A 20,025-nucleotide genomic window follows, 5' to 3' on the forward strand; every position below is an offset into this window, starting at 1 on the left:
TTATGTGTTTGCAAATAGAAAATTACACTGGCTGGGTCAGCAATCGAATTTATAGGCAGGACGAAAAATAAATCCTTACCTGCTGATTTGTATTGCCCATGCTTAACGTTTCCATTCAATTACATGCTATGGACGTAGGATGTATGGTTATATTTAAAGTTTTCATTCTCTTAACAACTTGATGCAAAAAACATGACATTGGAGACAAATAACTAACATTTCATCCAGTCACCTTTCAAACGGCAATACAGTTAAACCTTTCAATTCAATACCTTCCGTTTCATACCTTGAGAGCCACTTCCGTGTTGTAAATTACCGAATGGCGAGTTGAATCAAACTGTTCAAAATCAAGAGCGATGGCGGTAAGTGGTAACTGCATACTTCGGTAGGTATTAAATTAATTCATAAATCAAATTAAGCAGAAAATAAGCCTGTTACGACGCAGTATCCGAATCCTAACTCGTTTTGTCGTCCAGTCGTCCTGATAAACGGTCATCGACCGGTCAACGATCGGCTGCGTATAAATAGACATTAAACAGATACCATGACGTTTCATCTTTTTTTTTCTATAACAATCGGTCCTAGCCATCTGACCAAGGCGCGGCTATAATCCTTTTGCCACAGCCATCCGGCGCTTGTGTCATCCATGGACTCGGGTCCAGTCGTCTAAATCAACCACATGACAACTCAGACTGCCCAGTAATTCCGAGACGACTGGCAAGAACTGAGTCCACCAGTCTCATCGCTCCGTGTCATCGAACAAAGCGCAGTCGGAGTCGTCAGCCCTGTGACAAACAAGCTGTTTACGCCAGATGGTCCCGACAGCAGGGTGACGGAGGTGTCCCCGGTGAAGGAGACTGGAGGGAGAGCCGACAGAGGAGTCGGCAGGAATGGCCGGACTAGAGTCAAGCCAAGAGTCAAGCTGCACACCGGTAGAAGCTCGCAAACGGCCGTCCCTATCCGAGACGGTACAAGAACGGGACGCAAAACCTGGCTGCCGATAATCACGTGCCTTTATCCGGTGTGTGCACTTCCTGCTAAAGAACCTCGACGTAAAGCGCACAGCTGCAACACATTGGCCGTGCGGCAAGGTCGCCGCCGCCTATCGTGCGCCAAAGAACTGAGAGCGTCACCGGTAAAAACCTCGCCGTCTGCACAACATTGCCAAACGGGCGTGGACGTCTCACACGATGCATGCGCTAACGTGCATCACATCCGCCTTTGAGACAAGTCGAGAATAACGGGAAAGACCCGTACAAGTCCTGGCCCTGCCCATGTGAATATTATTCCGATCATCCGCCCTGACGTTCATACACGTGGCTGAGTCATTCCTGTCTCCCCATGTTGCACCACGTCGAGCCACGTGATCGTCAAACGCGTCATCTCCAAGACGCGACACGCCATCTGGGTCGCGCAGTGACACGCGCCCCGGGGCTGCGCCACGCGCCCTGCGCCGCCCCCACGCACAGGTGCACGTGTGCGGGCCCTTTGTGCCCCGTTCGCGGTGCGCGGCGCAGCCGGCGGCCGTTGTCCCCAGCTAGCGTTGCGTCACGGACTAACGGAAGCGGCCGCGGGGTGGCGGCGGCGGCGGCGGCGGCGGCGGAGCGGCGGCGGCGACGGCCGGTCAGTCCGCCGGCGAGGCGAGCCCAGTGCGGACGTACTAGTCCGGCTCCGGAGCCGCGCGCCGCCGACTGCTGCTGACGGTGCCGCTGCCCCCCAACGGAGACAGCGTGACTGCCAGCACCACTGCCGTGTGTCGGACCTACTGTCACTGCCCAGCAGCGCCTGCCTGTCGCTGTCTACTGCCTGTGCTGCCTTTCAGCACCAGACTGCCCGCACCAGAAACGAGGAACATGACGATCTCTCAGATCCAGAGGAGCGCCGTGGGGTGCCGCGCGCCGGCCAAGCGCTCCCAGCTCGAGACTGACGGACGGCTGGCCAAGCCTCCCAGCTGCGCGGTCGTCTTCAAGACCACCGCGCCGCATGAGACGGGCCGGTCTCCGCTCAACCTGAACATGCTGTCGCGTTCGTCGGACGAGTCGAAGCACTCGTACCTGACGCGCGCCTCTCCACTGCCAGTGAAGACCGCTGTTGAGTTGGCCAACTGCCGGCTCAGCAAGAAGGGCCAGTGTGGCCTCGAATCGTGTTTCTGCCAGGGATCGCGCCGTGTGGACAACAATGCCCTGAAGGCGCAGTGGCTCGCCGCGCCGACGCCCACCGGTGGACTCTCCAACTCCAACAACAAGAGCAACTTCAGCCGCAGCAACTCGGGCTACGGCTCGCTGCGTTCGCGCAGTGACGCCGACTGCGGCCTCCGCATCCTCGGAGTCAAGTCCGAGTACGGCATCCGCGACCCGGCCAGCAAGTCGTCCACCGCGTCCACGGCCTCCTCCTCCAAGTCAAAGGAGTCGTGCGGCTCGGACGTCTCGCTCGGATCGGTCGAGTCATCGCGCTCGCCACGCGATCAGGCCTGGACCACCAGCAAAATCTGGAAGGATGCCTGGGATATCAGTCCCGTGAAGGACCACTGGAAGGATTCCATCACTTCATGGCGCAACAGTGCGCTCTACTCGTGGCGCAAAGAGTCGGACGCTGATGACATCTGGAAGAAGCCCAAAGCGACTCCGAAGCCGACCGTGGCCCCCGGCCCGCCCAAGTCCTTCACGGTGACTGCACGCACCCTGCAGAACAACTGCGACCGGTGAGTACCGCCATTCTTCTTTGTCTCTCCTTTCTCTCATGTGTGTGCTGGTCATGTCTTCCTCATGATGCTTCACAGCGGGTGGAGCCTCGGTAGTGTGTCTCGCGGGGCGGAGCCTGGTGTGATCTGACAATTGTTGATTTGTGTGTCATTTTTTCTCGGGAGACGTTTACGAGTCCATTCGTGGATAATGACTGGTCCCTGTCTCTCTGACGAGGTCCATTAGTGATTCGCGTGGACAGTGAACCGCAGGGTGCGAGCCGTGGAGGCGGCGGCCCTCTCTGGGTGTGTCATTATCCCACGAGGTGTCAGTCACTATCTGGTGGAGTGACTCACCCGGACCACAACTCGTGGTACAAAACACAGCCGGCCATCCAACCCCTGCCTCAGCCGTGCGAACCGGTGGCCTCCCGACCCGGCCGGCAGCCGGCGTTTTGTCCCTGTCGCGTGGATGACGGGCCAGTTGCGGCCGGGGTGCGGCGCCATGCGCTGTGGCCCTGTCCTCCCCACGAAGGCCACTAGGAAGCAGAATGGCCGCCTCCACCACCGCCATCGTCCCACTCATGGCGTGTTGGCATGCGCTAAATCTGACGGTCCAGCGCGCTCCTGTGCGCTCCAATGGGACCACTGGACCACGAGTCCTAGACCATGGACCACGGTCTTACTATAAAGCCGTCGGACCACGAACCACTGGACCACGAACCGGCAGGAGCTGGCAGATATGACCGAACGGTGGTCCTGGACCAGCTATCTGTCCGTGGGAGTTTAATAGCGCCCCCGCTGAGCTGTTTTGAGCCGGCCGAAGCCGCAGCGGCCGCAGCTCATGAGTGGGGCGTCACTCTCGGCCAGAGGGTGGGAGTTACGGGGCTGCACTCTCAGCGATCTACCCTCGCTGTCGGCCGACCATGCGCTCCGGTAAAAACAGACGTGTTTGCCCACACCCGGAGAGGGGCCCGCTCGCCGCAGCCGGCGCGGCGGGCCGACCGGGCGGGGCAGGAGTGTACCGTGGTGGTCGCCGCGGCCATTGTGAAACGCGGCATTGGTACAGTGTGACATACTGGCGTTTGGTGCCACACATTGCTTCATGCATTGCAGCAAGTAGCTCTTTTTTCATGGTTCACAAGAGAGCTTTCCACTCTCCATTTTAGTAGCTGTCATTGGTATCGTCTACTATTGTCCTTTTTTGTTGTTCTTTCGCGATGTAACGTACGATGCGTATCTATGCTGTTCAAACACCCCAAGGCACACGATAGAGGTCTTCTAAAGATAAATGTGCTATCCAACTCCGCCGCTCCTAGGATCTTCCGGGCATAAATCTCCGCTATCCAAACCCTCAGAGCTAAAAATGACTTCCAGGACCTCCCCGAAATAAATGGCCTCTGTGCGTTCGGCCCCATTACGGCCGCGTCATTGATCTCTAAGCTAGACGTGCCACACTTCTCTGCGCACGCACACGCGTGAGAAAGTGGCCGGACCGGGCGGCGGAGCGCGTAAGCAAGAGACGTCCACCGTTAGTTCATGGGTCTGGGCGCCCTGTCGCCCCATTCTAGGTCACGGCGCTGACCGGAGGAGCCCGGCGCCGACTAATCTCGGCTCCCAGGTGCACGGCCTGTCGCCGGTCTCTCGCCAGGCCGAGCACGGACTCGTTCTGACGTGTATTATCGCAGATGGCCATCGCTAATGCCCGGCCGGGCCGTTCTCAGCCGCTCCCGCGGTGGTCGTTACAAGCGCTGACCGATGGCGGTATAATTTGCCGCTCCGCTCGCCACTGAACGGGTGTAACCGGCCGCCTATAACTGAGCGGGGCCCTGATGGGAGCTGCTCCCAGCCCTCTGCAGGGGCTGATCTCCCACAGCATACACACGCCGTGTGGGCTGATTGGTGCACTTCTGAGACCGGCGACCGCCCGCGGTGGTAGATGAGACATTTCGCTATCTTATCGCTCCAATTAACTGTGATGATGCATTGCATTAGGCGCCCGGTTGGATCCTATTGCTGCTGCAGTAGTTTTCCGTGTCATTGCACCAATTACGGCCGGTAACCTTGGCTGCCGGAGCTGCCTCGCCACCCAGCCGCGACAATCGCAGCGCCTGGCCAGCGGAGGAGCCCGGCGCGCTCGGCGGGCAGAGTACCGGAGCAGATAGGCAGAGCGGGAACGGCCGGCCGGCACGGAAAACACCTCACATGCCAGCCGACACACCCTATCATGCAGCTGTTGCCGGGCTGGGAGCTGACGGCAGCGGGTGGGCGCTGAGAATCGCGGCAAATATGTCCTGATGCCGGCTCCGACGCGGCCTTGAAGCGCTCGGCTCGCACGCCACGGTCCGTCTCGGGGCGGCTGGCCGGGGAACAGTCCGCCCCCCGCCCAATTAGGCCGGCCCGGGATGATCGAGAGTCTCAACCGCCGAGGGACTGCCTCGGGGAGCCAGCTGTTCTCACACACCATTATGGAAAACAGATTAGCATTTTGGACGCTGTTTAGCGCTAGCGGTAGAGGCCGTACTGTGACAGAGAGCCTCGTTCTATTTACTCTCTAATTTGTTCATTAGATGTGCATTTCCATACAGTATTCATTACTCTATGTCGCAACACCTCCGGCGCGTGCGGTGGAACGGTGCGTGTGCGTAGGTCATATATCGTCCCGGCTCCTCCCTAGCCGCGGCTGTCGCCTACGCACATCTGAAAACTCTCGAGAATTGACGGCTGGCCGCGCGTGGCGCCGACGGAGACACGTGGCTACTACGCAAAGGGGCAGCGGCCGAAACGGAGGCGCGTGGGCCCCCGCGGCGGCTCCGTCGGCAGCGGTGGGGGGGGGGGAGGGCGGGGTCGGGGGTCACTGCCATCGTCGATCGTCGGCTGCCGCGAAAGAATGTGAACGACACTTATGACCACTGCAATATCCGGCTGCCGTCTGAAGCCTCTCTCTCCCTCTCTCTCTCTCTCTCTCTCTCTCTCTCTCTCTCTCTCTCTCTCTCTCTTCTCTCTCTCTCTCTCTCTCTCTCTCTCTCTCTCTCTCTCTCTCTCTCTCTCTCTCTCCCTCTCTCTCTCTCTCTCTCTCTCTCTCTCTCTCTCTCTCTCTCTCTCTCTACCCCTTCTCTCTTCCTCTACTGTCCTTGTGCCCTGCAGTGACGGTGTCTGCGCCCTCCATCTTTCTTTCTCTGAATTGAACTCACGAATGACCGTGACACCGGCTGAGTAAAAGCGGATCGGCACCTCTGATCTCTACCCCTCTAAATATGCTCACTGGCGCCGGCTGGCCGCTGGTATTTCGGTAGTCTGGTAATTTGTCTGTCTTTGCCGTCTTTGAGACGGCTTGTAAACGGACAGCTCGCCGCACGGGTGTGTATATAGCAAAGTAAAGTTAAACGAAGGTGAGTAGATAAGGTTCGCAGGTATTTGAACATCTCTCAGCAAACCATGATAATTGTAAAGTGGCTTGAATCGCTCCCTCGCTCCTCGACTGCACCCCGCAGAGCCGTGACCTCCCGTTACTGCGGCCGTGATTGAGCGTGACTCTGACCGTGACGCCTGGCGTGACTGACCGTGACGTCATGATTCGGCTGATTGCCGGTTCCGTCATCTCACTCCAATCAATCAGCGTCACTGACGATATGTCGTTGGCGCTGATAGCCCGTCTGCGTCACTGCCGGGCTCGCGAAAACATACAACCAGCGACCGGGACACGAGGCGGTTTGTCCAGGACAAACTCCAACTTACGCAACTGGTCGAAGGCCGGTCCAGACATCGTAACTTCACATAGAGTCGGGAGCCGGTCGATTTCTCGGGAATGTTGCCTGCTCGCTCGGCTGACCCGGTTCGCTTGGCTACTCTCATCGCGGTACTATCGGTGGTGAGATGTTACCGATGAAATCGAGCCGGACCCATAGTTGGTGAGAGGCCCCATCTCTGTGATAATCTTCTTCAGAAGCCGTCTGGGAGCCGTTAGGTAGGAAGGTAGCCCACGAGGTGTCCGCTGTATCTCTGACGGACATCTTGGCTCGGCGGTGCGGCTAAATTCACCTCAGCTCTCCTCGAGGCAGGCTCCGGCGGCCACGGCCGAGTCGCGCGTCCTTCAGAGCGGGCTTTATGGACAATGCGGGGCTGCGTCGCCGCGTCTGTGTGGCCCTGACTGGTCGCGCCGCGCCGGCTCGCTGGAGGACGCTCCGCCGCCTCCGCCGCTGTCGCTATCCGAACACGTGCCTGTTTTGTATCGTCGGAGACCCACAGAGAATCACTGGCTAGGCCAGGACTCTACTTTGAAGCAGGTTGCACCTATATGCATTGCTTGCTTTGCCATATCCTATGGTGTTACAGGATCCTGTCTGTCGGCGCTCATAGTCAATCCCTGCTGCGGCGACAGCATAATGACGACAATGACAGCCAGACGATCAGACGGGGAGGGGCTGGTTTGGTTTTCCTGTTCATGTCACCTGACGGTCGCCGCACCCTGCTGTCACCCGTCGTCTGCCGTCGGAGGCTGCAAACGTCAGCTCGACCAAATCGTAAACAGAGAGACCTTCTCTGTCAGGCGAGCATCTCTCAAGGGACCGCCGCGCCCCGCCCCGTCGTAAACAGAGCAGCGCTTCAACTGTGAGTCCGTGGCCGATGACAACCACTCATCACAGCCCCAGCCGCCGCCGCTGGCCGCGGCAGAACGGGAGCAAACACTCGACCGGGTCGGCTTCCGGGCGGCCGGCGGGCACGCCCGCTCGTCTCGGACACGCCTGTCGCGGATCAGACGGAGGGTCGGCACGCCCGCCGCGCCCATTACCGATTCAAGGCTGGTCCGTCCGTCAGTGCCGTTTTGGTACCGGGAGTCCCGTCTTGGTCCGGTCCTGACTGACCATTGATGATCCCTGCACGTCAGAGATTCCGGTATACCGGAGAGTCCGTCTCGCTGCGGCATCATAAAGACCAACGTTGGCTAACAAGTGGGGAGAATGGAGCGGCTCACTGCTGAGCCGGATTTTCCACGGTCCTTGTTACGACGAAAGCCGACACCATCAGACGGGGTCGGGTTAGACGGGGCACTGGCCGGGGTCATTGTTTCGGCGGCGGGCGCGGGCCAGGTGGCTCCCAGACAAGGGTACTGGCACCCGGCGACTCCCACATACCACCCAGCTGCCTCGGCGGCCCCTGGGCCCCGCCAGCAGGGAGGGAGCCGGACCTTGAACCGCAGACCGGCCGGCCGTGGTGTCGGGTGAGCACCACGAGGCGCGGAATTCGGCCCCGACCAGGGGTCAGTCAGATCAGCTACCCCAGCAGTCGGAGCCGCCGCCACTGAGGTCAACTTCCGGCGGTGTCAGATGGGGTTGTTGATGAGGACGGGTTCATGAGGGTCGTTCAGCAAGTTCCAAGCTCAGATTGGTTTTCAACTCGCCTATATTTCACCATATGCCTACCAACTACGCCGTTCTGCCTTTATTGACAGTTTTTACGTCGTACGATGCCGCTGATACGGAGACAAAGAAATCCCAGCACGTGATTCCGTAGTTGTTCATGCATCAGATACACATAGACAAAGGAATGAATAATCACTAATCAGCTACAATCATGTAGGTTAGCCTGCTCACTCATATGACACCAACGATCAGCCTCGAATCGTCACCGTCCGTGAATTTATCGTAGACTCGTTGATGCGGTTGTGCGCGTGTCAAGTGGGCACATAATTGTTTTTTTCTGTTTAATCTTAAGTTTAATGGTCAGATAATTAACTCTTGTTATATAAACGAACTCGTAAGCTAAATATAACTCGTTATAATGCCTCGCATATTAGTGGCTTCGGTCGCTGAACCAGACCTGTTTCTTATACATACGTGTCAAATCACAAATTCTCTATATCCGGTCGAGAGACGATTTTGATTCGGAATGACTGGATTATAAACCACATCAAAACTGAACTTCCACTCCCATAAGACGGAAACTAGATTCATTTAAAGAGCATTACCATCTGTCATCCTCAATCAATCAGGAACTGGTTTGGCCCATAGAGGAATTTTCCCATCCGTTTAGCGAAGTCAGGGACCTGATGAAACGTCCGAGCTGCAGAAATCATCAGAAACGTTGACCTTCACGTCTAAACCCAGTCGACAATTGACGTAAAGATGGGCCACCGCGCTGGAAGCTTTACGGTACAGTCTACATACAGGCGTTCGACAGCACTGCCATCTATTGGAAGAAACGTAGCAATGTAAATTTTATGTTTGCAGTTGCCAATATCTTGTTGCCAATGCTTTGTTTTGGGCGATCGTTACCGTGCAAAAAAACTGTTTTGTGATAGCCGTCGGCTAATTATCCTTTGAAGTTCTTTCATGAGGTGAAACACACCCGATGAGAAAAACAAAAACGTTTTGACGTATAGGGTGTACGTTAAGGTTGAAGTCATTAATTTACCATTGAGCCATGGGACATCCGCCCAACTGACGCAAAAGTACCTTACCGAGGCACTTCGGACAGTTCATTGACAGAGCAGGACTCATGGGACGGGCGTAGTACCTAATTAAAAGTACGCTCCGCCCCTGAATTGGCCGACTGTCGGCGCCATAAGCAGACGACGAATGTGACATTGGTATGCCGTAGTCGGCCGACTTCAGTCGCTGGTGTGGGCCACGAACCCGAAGGAGATTTTTTTATAATTCCAGTGGTGACACAGCCCTCCATGTCAGGGACGACGCGACGGCCGGTCCCTCCACCCTTCTTCGGCTGTCCACTAATCACTGTCCCCTTTTTTACCGTCGTAAACTGCCCTCCATAGCTCAGTCCCACCTTTATCTCACCATAAGTCTCGTCCGTCTCACTGGCGACTGGCCGTAGCAACAGTCAGGGCGGGGCAGTCGGCCACCTGGCTAGACAAAAAGCCAATCCTTATACGCCGCTGGTGGCCCTTCGCGACGGCACGTAACAGTCGTGCTCGGGGGTGGTGAAATCGGCGACACTTAGCGACAGTCCTTTGGTCGGCTGACCCAGAGACCGAGCTGTCCTGTCCCTCGACATCCACAGTCACTGCGGCCAGCCTCTGAATGCCACAGCGCGCGTCGATCTCGCCAAAGATCAGCGGCGATCTCACTTCAGATCAGCAGAGAGCGAGACGACCAATCACACACCAAAGGACGGCCGCGATGGGACGATCGAACTTTCAGTTACCGCCTCAAACTATGAATAAATTGACGTGTCGTTGAATGTTGTTCCCCAGTGGTGGGGGGTGAGGAGATTTCATACCAGCCTCGCCATACATTATGCCTTTATTAACCCACGAGCCGCTGGGGGGGGCATAAAGTTGCCCCCCCTTTACGTTTTGTGAAATATCTCCGAAACCTGATGAGCTACGAACGTTAAACTTGGATTAGCTTCAAATGAATACCTAGGCAATGTTTGAGGAAAGTTTGGTGGTTGTAGCACCAAAGATGACGTCACAGTGACGTCATAAAGTTTTGTCGTTTTCCGATATGGACCGTTTCTGATGACGCTGAGCATGAAACTCAGCTGTAAATGAACTAGACAGCACCTGCTGTCATCCTAAAACATCTAACTACACTTCCATCTAGTTTCTGACCAATAATCGACCCTTTATATTCGGTCCCATATATCTGATGTATCGTGAGGACTGAGGAATATGAGAGTCGCAAATCTATAATTTCACTTATGACGTCACTGTGACGTCATTTCAAATGGGATCGACACCAAATTTGGACACAACCTCGGCTAGGTATTCAGAAAGATGTGTGCAAAGTTTCGTTTCTCTATCTCTTCGCGTTGCGACGATATCGTCGCAGAAGTAAAGGGGGGGCAACTATATGCCCCCCCCCCCAGCGGCCGGCGGGTGGCGCGGAGGCCCAGCGGCCGCCGGGTTAAGCCAAATATCTGGCTAGCATTGGCTAGGGACTGCTTCTAACGCCACTGGCCACTTCTGATGCTCCGTCTAACCCGTTGTTTATCCTTTCGTCCGGCGACGGTCAGCAGCCCGCGGCTGAGAACCGTTCGACGAGCTGACGCCCCCAGCGCGTGCGGACACCGCCCCTGCCGATGGCCACGCGTGCTGCCGCCGGCAGGAACCTCCCTCTTCCGCCGCGACACCGCCCCTTCCGCACGGCACGCGACTCTGCCTGGTCCGCAGTCGCACGGCTGGCCTGGGGCTCATTGTCGACTCATGAATCGGTGTCCCACTCCTGATATGGGCATGCGTCGGGACATCCTGCACAGTGCACATCGATGGCTGCTCGCTGTCCCCAGTCCACCAGCCACGATTTGACAGTCGGCGACTACCGCGAGTTACCTGCTGTCCCTGACCCGTGTTGGCCCCGGGACGCCGTTTTAAATCTCAGCCCGCGTCCCACCAGTGTCCTGCCGAGGTCGTGGTCTGTCTGTCACACCGGCAGCGTCCCGGGCCCCGGCGCCGGTAGCCGTCCTACCCAGCACCGGGCCGCTCATGATTGAGTTATGGTCGCGGTGAGCCGCGGACGGGTGCAGGGACCGGTCGACGGCCTTGACTGCAACTGGTCGCGGCGGCGGGCGACTGTCGCCCGAACCCGGACCCAGCCGCGCCTAACGCGGAACAGACGCTGAACCCGGGGTCTCAGCCGCGTCCGAACCAGCGCTGGGCCTTGTCTGAGCGGTGCAGGTGAACAGGCTGAACCGAGGGTATTGTGTTTGAAACGGGGCTCAACTTGTCTGAACTGATGCTGAGCAAGGGCATGGCGGTCGAGAGATGAACAAGTCTCTCTGGGAACCTGCCTGTAGTCGCTGGAGATCTGATCCTGCTGCAGTAAGCAGAAGGTCCGTGCTGTCCGATGATGCGATCATACATGCCACGTGGCGCCGCTCGACCCCGCCGCTGATGTCGGAGGGGCCGGCATGGCGACTGGTTGGCGCCGCTGCCTGCAGAACGACGGCGTCTCTCTCGTCGGGCATGTCCGTCTCTGCTGCTGGGACGGCTAGACCCAGGCAGCGGCATGGTCACAGACATCTGACGAAACTACCTGACATAAAAGAGGCCCAAATCCTACCTGTCAACAGCCTGCTACCTACCAGCCACCCATGCGGGTGTCAAACCGCCAAAGTGCGCTCCCCACGCCGCCGCGCGACGCCCAGCGCACGGACCGTCGTGTGATTCAGTCCCCAGTCGCCAAGGCCGCCGTCACCGCCCGCGTCACCAACGCTTTGTAGCCGACAACTGGACAGCCTTGACGCCTACTCTATTGCACCGTTAGTCACCCACGCTATTTTTCTGCATTGCACGACAGGACACCGTCAATATCGACTTAATATGGAGAGCATATAATGCAAATTTGGGCCGGCGGAGGCCAGATTTTCAGTCCGCTAGTCTAACAGTGTTGAGGTACGGCTGAACTCTCCTCGCACCGTTGAGCTCGAGCCACGCAGTCCGGTTTTGCGGGTCTCTGTCCGAATCGACGGCAGCTGGTCCGCGTATTTGAGCTCGCCAGCCGCCCATCTGCTCTGACCTGGCTCTGACAAAGGACCCGCACGGCCGCGGTTCGTTGCCCGCGGCAGAGGTGCGCTCTCCGACTGATACGCTCTGACATTTAATCCTCACGGGTGACGTCGTAGTGTCCTGGTTGTCACCTCTCGTGTGCAAGAAATCGGTCAGGTGGCTAGTAGGCAGTAGCCCTCGGGAGTTACATCAGCTCGGCGGCTCAGCGCGAGCTCAGCAGCGGCTCAGCGGCGGCTCAGAGGCTCGGCTCAGCGGCCACGCGATCAGCGCTACCCCTCTGCGGTCGCCCACTGCCGCGTGATCGCGCCCTATATCAGCGAGCCACCGCTCAGTGGTCAGCGTCGGTCATGGAGAGCTTTGTTTGCCCGGCTGCACCCGCGCCTGTCAGCCGATCGGAGCATGATACTCGTTGACTTTGTGTCTCAGTCTGCAGCCGTGAGGTGCACCCGTCACCAGTGTTTCTGCTGAGACATAGGACGGTCTTCTGTCAACCCTCACGGGGTTCATCACGAACAAGCCCTGTGGAGCAGCCATCACCCAGTATGACACGTGTTTATAGTTCCGGAAGAAGGGTTCGTCACCGCGTGAGCGCTGGATGTTAATCTCTCGGACAGTGTTATATCCGACGTGGACGCTCGTTAATTAGTGTCTCACGCTCCTTTCGAGGAAACATTACATCTCCGCGCTGCGACTGTGGGACGTTCCATTTCCGACGGACGGAAGCCGCGATTTTCCAGTGCGAGGCGGCAGTGCGCAGCTCCTGATAGTGAACCTAGATCCCCGCTTCCCCTTCCCCGCCCCGCTGCTGTCGTCGCCTCGGTGTCGTGTCAGGATGTGGTGACCGCCGGGACAGTCCAGGCCGTCGACTGTGCAGTCTGTGTCTCGGTGTCGGCCAGTGACATGGTATCGCTGCCGCTACTCTGCTGTTTGCCGTGTCCGCATCTCTCCCAGCGCGTCTCGCCCATCCTGCTCGGTATCACTTCCATCGCAGTGGAAGCCAGGTGAGCGATCGCTAGCCCGGTGGGTTTCCCACGTAGGTAATCTGCTCTACCATTCAGTGGCTGCCCCGACGTCGGCCGTTCTTTCCGAGTGAGTGAGTAAGCCGACGGGGCCGGTTTGGAGCCTCCTCAGTGCCGTTCAGCGGAATGCACGAATTACTGCAGTTCGTGTATGTGTCTGACTCTTGCGATCATGGCCATTTCCGGTGCCGGCGGCTGGTGCGACTCAGCGGACGTTTTGTGGGCTGATTCACTGCCCCGAGGGACACCAGCGACCGGACTGGTGATCGGTGATCTGTGACTGGTGGCCATTGGCTGGTGACTGGTGATCGGTGACCGTTTACCGGTACCTCGTGGTGAAGGGACGGAGCTTTGTCCAGTATCCGACCGGTCTTACCCCTCCGATCCTTAACTGAGTCAGCCTGAACCCATCCGCCCGAACCGCAGCCTGCGGTCACCCGATTGTCGGGAAAACGGTGACGGTGTGCCTGGGACCGCTGACTCCAGGCGACAGAGCAGAGGGTGGCCGAGGGGGCGGCACATAGCTGCACGGCTCCGCGACGCGTGTGGCTGTCCGCTCCACCGAGAACTGACGCCACTTCTCTGAACTTCACCTCGAGATAAAGCCGAGCTGTGACGAATCAAGCGCTAAACTCTGACGGTATCTGACTGCCATCTGGGAACCGCTGTGAGCGATCCGTCTCGGTGGTGACTTATCTTGGCGATCTGGAGAGCATTTACACACACGTGCCGTGCCGAGGGGCACGGGCTGCAAATACATCACACAGTAACCGGCCACCGGCCGTCACGTCATCGGGGCTGGGACTCTCCGCAGTTACTCAGCCGCTCGTGACGCTATATCATATCGACAGAAAATGGTGCATGAGTGTGCCCGTTCATATGATGGAGGTTGCGAAACGGTTAATGATAATCTACCAGCCCGTTGAAGATTATCTTAAATCCCCATCAGATTATAACGGCATGATTTATATATCTAATTTTAGTTGACCGCAGGGTTACAGGTGCAGCACGTAATGCGCTAGAAGGTGTCTGTTGAGCAAGAGAACAAAGGAGCAGAGTAGCCCATGAGCTGAGGTCCTGACCCTTCGATATCACGGATACTCAATTATCTTGTGATCGTGGCGCTGTGGCATTGTAAGGCGTCCCCACCGCACAGTTTCGTGCCAGCGACATTTTCTCGGCCTCCATTATTGCTGCAGCACTCCTCGCGAGAGGCGGGCGATGACAGGCCGACTGATGGCAGACGGCGCCGACCGATTTGTGTCAAAGTCAAGGTGTGTGTGTGTGTTGGTCGGCGCTGCCGGGTCCGGCTGCAGCCCGGTATGGGTTGCAGACGCCGCGCCAATATCGGTGTCAAGGCCGCACCGGACCCGCGGCGGCGGGCAGGTGCCGGCTCACCGCGATATACCGCCCTCCTGACCGGGGGCGGGGGCCGGCGCGACCCGGCACGCTGCTGCCCTCCAGCCTTGGGCACTTGGCCAGCGGTTAGGTCACTCGGCGGCCTCTCGGTCCCCCTGCATGCAGCGGTGACTTTCCCTGCGGTCCCACCTCCTCGCGCGGGCGGCAGGTCGGGGACAGTGCCTCTCTCAGAGCACCGCGACCGGTCGACCTCACGAGCGACCGCATTTGGTCGGGACGAGCCGACGCTCCCCCACCGTCCGCGTCGCCACGTTCGCCTGCCCAGCTCGCCTCCCCGTCCGCGAGCTGTTTAATTCGGGACCGAACCACCCGGTGTGGGACGATTACGTCGCGCGAGTCCCCGGCGGCGGACCGCCAAATCGAAGGTCGCCCGTCCGCTTCCGGTCTCGCTTCCGCGCCGCTCGGTCACCCCTGGCTCCCACCGTGCCTCCCTCTATTCCTGTATACCTGCCGCTATTATGTCTCTCACGTCCATCCGCCCGGGAGCGGTCGGCGGCCCGGCCCGGCCCTGTGTCCGGCTGATGACCGACGGTCAGTGTCGCCGTCCGCCACCAGCGGGGCTGATCTCCGCCATTGTCGCCGGCCGTGACGGGGCGTTCTGAGGGTCCGGCGCCACCAGGGTGTATGACCTGGGCCGTGGGGAGGCAGGCCGGACCGGCGCCGCCCCTACCGTGCAGAGCCGGCCTGCCCGGGCGGTTCCACGGACGGGAGGAAGCGCGAGGGCGGAGTGAAGGTCGGTGTCCGCTGCCCGGGGCGGCGCGGACAGAACGACGCACTTGTGTCAGCACCTGCCGGACGGCTGAGGGTCAGCCGGCCTGCTGGTCAGCTGTACCCACACTTGTACCGCCGGCTGTGTTCTGTTTGTGTAATTAGCGTGACCCCGGGCTGGAGGTGGGCGTGGGACGCACTCTGTTGTGACCAGAGGGCAGTCATGGTCGTGCCGTCTGACGACAGGCTACCAGAGGTCGCCCATAAGGTCACCCACAGGTCATCAGAGGTCACATCCGGGACCCGGGGCTCAAACCATGCGTGTGAGCTGCGTGCCAGTGCGATGTTGGAGCCGACTGAGACTGACCTCGCTCCTTCTTCTCTCCAGTGCCGAGCGCTACGAGCGCTACGCCAGCGGCGAGAAGCGTCAAGCGCTGCGCTCCGGCCGTCGTCGCCACTCGTCGAGCCCCAGCTCGAGCTCGCGTCGGCACCGACCCAAGCTGAACCGACGCGCCAAGGGCGACAGCTATGATAGCCAGGTGAGTGCCGCGCCCGCCGCGGCGGTGTGTGAGATCCGTGTGAGAAGAGAGCGAAGGATGCGTGAGAGAGTTTGCGTTTGTATGTTAGCTTGCGCATGCCGCGATGGGATGGGTGCGGTGGGTTCCGGACAAAAAGTCAAATGATAAAAGGTAAAAGGATGATTAGTCAACAGACATTACGTCAAAAGCACGAAGTCAAAAATCTTTAAAGTCAACAGGTAAAAGGTCAACAAAGAGGAAAGTCAAAAGGCAAAAAGTCAAAAAGGATAAAACGTCAAAAGATAAAAAGTGAAATTGCCAAAAAGTCAATGAACAAAAAGTCAACTAGCATAGAAGTCAAAAGACAAAAAGTCAAATGGACATAAGGTCAAAAGACCAAAAGTAAAAACGGCAAAAAGTCAAATTACCAAAAAGTAAAAAGGACAAAAGTCGAAAGACAAAAAGTGAACAGGACATAAAGTCAAAATCCAAAAAACCCAAAAGGACAGAAAGTCAAAAGGACAAAAAGTAAAAAAACAACAAGTCAACCGGGCATGAAGTCAAAATAAAAAGTCAAAAGTTCAAAAAGTCAAAAAGACATATAATCAAAGTCCAAAAAGTCAAAATGACAAAAAATCAAAGGGACAAAAAGTCAAAAGGACAAAGGTCAAAAGACGAAAAGTCAACAGGACATAGTCAAATTACGAAAAATCCAAAGGAAAAAAGGCCAAAATCCAAAAACTCAAAAGGACAAGTCAAAGAGACAAAGTCAATGACACCTGGATCATCAGTCATTACATACATGAGATAACATTTACAAACAGCTGTACACAATTAAAGGGACCCTCCCACCTTAACATTAGTTTTGAGTTGAGATAGCCAAGTTTGCGGCCAGGTTCAGAAACCACCATTTATCCTGGTCGCAACCCCCGCAGCTTTATGGTGTTCAAGAAATTTCTTCCCTTTACTTGCAGGGTGGGACCAGCGTGGTCCCTATCTCTTAACCATTACGAGAATCTGATGACGTCATCAGGCTTCCGAACGTCCGTTAAATGTTTGACTAAAACGTTTTGTAGCACGCGGTGGTATATGCTGCTTTGCGCGCAACAAATGCCGCACTTTCAAATAAAGTCGCTAGGAACACCGGAGATCCCAAAAAGTAAACAAAAGTAAAAGTCTAATATCTTGAAAACCGGTGAATATTTTTCGATGAAATTTGGTAGATATTCGTTTTTGCTCTTTCTGAACCGAGCGACATCACTTTCATGCCAATTCATTAACTTTTTTGAAGGTGGGAGGGTCCCTTTAAGCAGGATGCTGCACAATATAACGTGCATCATTGAACATTGAAGCGAGACTGTCTCCATTGCGCGACTGATGGGGATTCCCATGGCCCGCAACCGCGACTCAGCTGGTCACACGGGCATGCTTGGCTGAAATCTGACACACATCCGTTGACACGTGCTAGGTGGGAGCTCGCTCGCATCGTAAGGTTGTCATGAGGCAGCGTTACATGATCCTTCGAGACAACTGGCTGTCCCAGGCGCAGTTTACTGGAATTATTTCAACAAATATAGTAGCCCGGAATGTTATCGATACGAAAGGTTCGCTTGTTCAAATTTCCTATATTGTGTAGGGAGACGTTTTTCATCAATTGATTCCGTCACGGGTTCTATTAGCGATTCCACACTTTTATTATAGTTCAAGCGTATTGTATGGTACAATTGGTACAATAGTAAAGCGCGTCGTTTCTTTTAGATAGGTGGAAGTTGGAACGAGAGGTAATTGTGTGATTGTCGGCCATTGTCCTGCCTTGAAAGGAACGCTCATATCAGCATCAACAGACAACAACCTGTTAATATTCACGGACTGCATACAATTAAAGGTAGTGTGCCACCTTTGAAAGATTTCCAATTTTATTTTTCCTAGGATAAGAAGCTTCTGTTTTTACCTAATATCGCAAAAAAAAAATCAAAAATGGGCCTGGAATAGTGCCTTTTTCGCCTAAAAGTTTTTCGGTTTTTAGATATGTATAACAACTGTAGTGGGCTCACCTGCAAACAGGCGTCGGGCAACAATCGCGAATGCGGCGCACTTGTGACAATAAGCAGAGGTCATTATAGTGTTACGACCATACGACGTACGGGAATGAGTTATCAGCTGTCTAATCGTAGACAACACAATGTCGAGCCTTAAACTGTAAGCCCGTATTGGTATTGTTTCTTTTATTTGGCTGTCGAACATTATTTATGGTTTGAAATATGATTTTATGTAAAGTAATTGATATGAAAAAGCCGTCTTATAAGTTATGACCCCATTTCACCACACGCAAGTGGCAGAAATGACAATGATCAGCTGACGCATTTTTCTTGGCCGAAGTCAGAGCGCGCGGCCCGACGCATCACGCGTATTTGGAAATTCCGACCTCGACGAGCATCAGAAGCCACCTAACAGGCGTGTTCGAAACCGCAGGAGATGATGATGAACGGGTTTATCGAAACTTGATTGGATGAGCATATCGGTAATAGCGATTTCAGTGTGTGCATTTATTGTTCATAGTGGTGTGAAATGTGGTTGGGGTACGACCGACAACCCGTCGGGGCGAATTTCGCACTGGGGTACTCAAAATCTGAAGAATTTAAGACGTTTCCATGAGTTTTGAAGGTATGGATAAGTTCTAAAAATCCGGTTCTCCTTATCTGGGCCATTAACTCCATACGGTCCAGGAAAGCTGGCACACTACCTTTAAGGTGACCAATTTTCATCGAAATGTATAGGTCAATTAAGTTATCGAGATGCGATTGCTAAAAACACAATTTTTTAGGACCTCGGAGCTGTGACGTCCAAAGAGAGGTGACAAGTATAGCGCATTGTGGCCACCAGTTACTGTCCCTCTCCTTCATCTTCGCCTCCGCCCTACGTCTCCTTATCGGAACTGCCCCCCCCCCCCCCCCCCCCCCCGCCACCAGCAGGCACAGTACGCCAACTTTATATAGATAAGTTCACATTCCCAATATACTTTTTAAAGCAAAGTAAAAATAGGTAGTAGCGTTCTTATCGGTAGTGTCGGGGCACGTACGGGGACGCGCCGAGACGCGCTATGCGGTGCAGCCGAAGCCCAGCGGGCGGCGGCCGGGGATCAGGTGGCCCGGCGCGGGTCAGTCGCCGACCGGAGACGCGGGCTGCGGCGTACTTGTACCGACTTAGTTAACGACTGCTGTTGAATACTACTTTTTGCTGTTGACTACATTTTGCGCATCAACTTTTCGCGCACCTATAAACTATTTGCTTGTTGACTTTTTGTGTGTTGACTTTTAGCGTGTTGACTTTTAAGCATGTTGACTTTTAGCGTGTTGACTTTTAGCATGTTGACCTTTCGCGTGTTGACTTTAAGCGTGTTGACTTTTAGCGTTTTGACTTTTAGGCGTGTTGGCTTTTAGCGTCTTGACTTTTTGCGTGTTGACTTTATGCGTGTTGACTTTTAGCGTGTTGACTTTTAGCGCGTTGACTTTTTGACATGTCGGCTTTTTGTCTCTTTGACATTATGTCTTTTGACTTCTTGCGTGTTGACTTTTAGCTTGTTGACTTCTGGCGTGTTGACTTTTTGGCAGGTTGACTTTTTGTTCATTTGACATTTTGTCCTTTGACTTCTTGCGATGTTGACTTTCTGTCTGTTGACTTAATGTCCTTTGACTTTTTATCCGTTTACTTTTAACGTTTTGACTTTTCATCCGGGAATCGGGTGCGGTGATGGATGACAAACAGATAAACTTACACCGCACTCCGCTCTCAAAACACGCAGTCGTTTGTTTATACCAAACTGCTGGGTGTGATGAGTCACTTTAAAGTAGCGACCTTGGCGCAGTTCCTCGCTCCAGTCTGGCCTTGAGGCGTTTACTCCGGCCGACTACCGGCTCATGTGCGCCGGTTACGCTCGCTGACGTCGGATGACGCCTACTGACGCTGAATGACGCCGAATGATGTGCGCTGACGGTGGATGACGCCCGCTGACGCCCGCTGACGGCCGATGACGGTGCCTCCCACCCCGACTGTCATGCGCTGGGATGACTCAGTACCGCCGCGGGGGTCGCTGCCCCTGCGGCGGCGGGCGGTGCTGCTCGCTCGGCCGTGCCGGGCTATGGTCGGAACTGGCTCTCTGTGCTGCCGTGTGACTGACCTCTGTGGCCGGTCTGCTCGGGCGCCGCGGGGGTG

At 55.8% G+C, this 20,025-nt stretch overlaps 1 protein-coding gene across 1 annotated transcript in view; it reads left to right on the forward strand.

Moving 5' to 3' along the window:
* Positions 1 to 307: 307 nt before the first annotated feature.
* The window catches only part of LOC122394327 (dual specificity protein kinase CLK2-like), a 44,346-nt gene continuing 24,628 nt past the window's right edge, over positions 308 to 20,025 (forward strand). Inside the window, exons 1-2 of the mRNA XM_043391112.1 lie at positions 308 to 2,701; positions 15,684 to 15,834. Coding sequence (XP_043247047.1) covers positions 1,854 to 2,701; positions 15,684 to 15,834 — 999 coding nt within the window. The 5' untranslated portion in view covers positions 308 to 1,853. The remainder of the gene's footprint in view (positions 2,702 to 15,683; positions 15,835 to 20,025) is intronic.

This window comes from Amphibalanus amphitrite, unplaced genomic scaffold (genome assembly GCF_019059575.1).
Source record: "Amphibalanus amphitrite isolate SeventyFive unplaced genomic scaffold, NRLGWU_Aamphi_draft 000585F_arrow, whole genome shotgun sequence".
In the NCBI taxonomy this organism is placed as follows: Eukaryota; Metazoa; Arthropoda; class Thecostraca; order Balanomorpha; family Balanidae; genus Amphibalanus; species Amphibalanus amphitrite.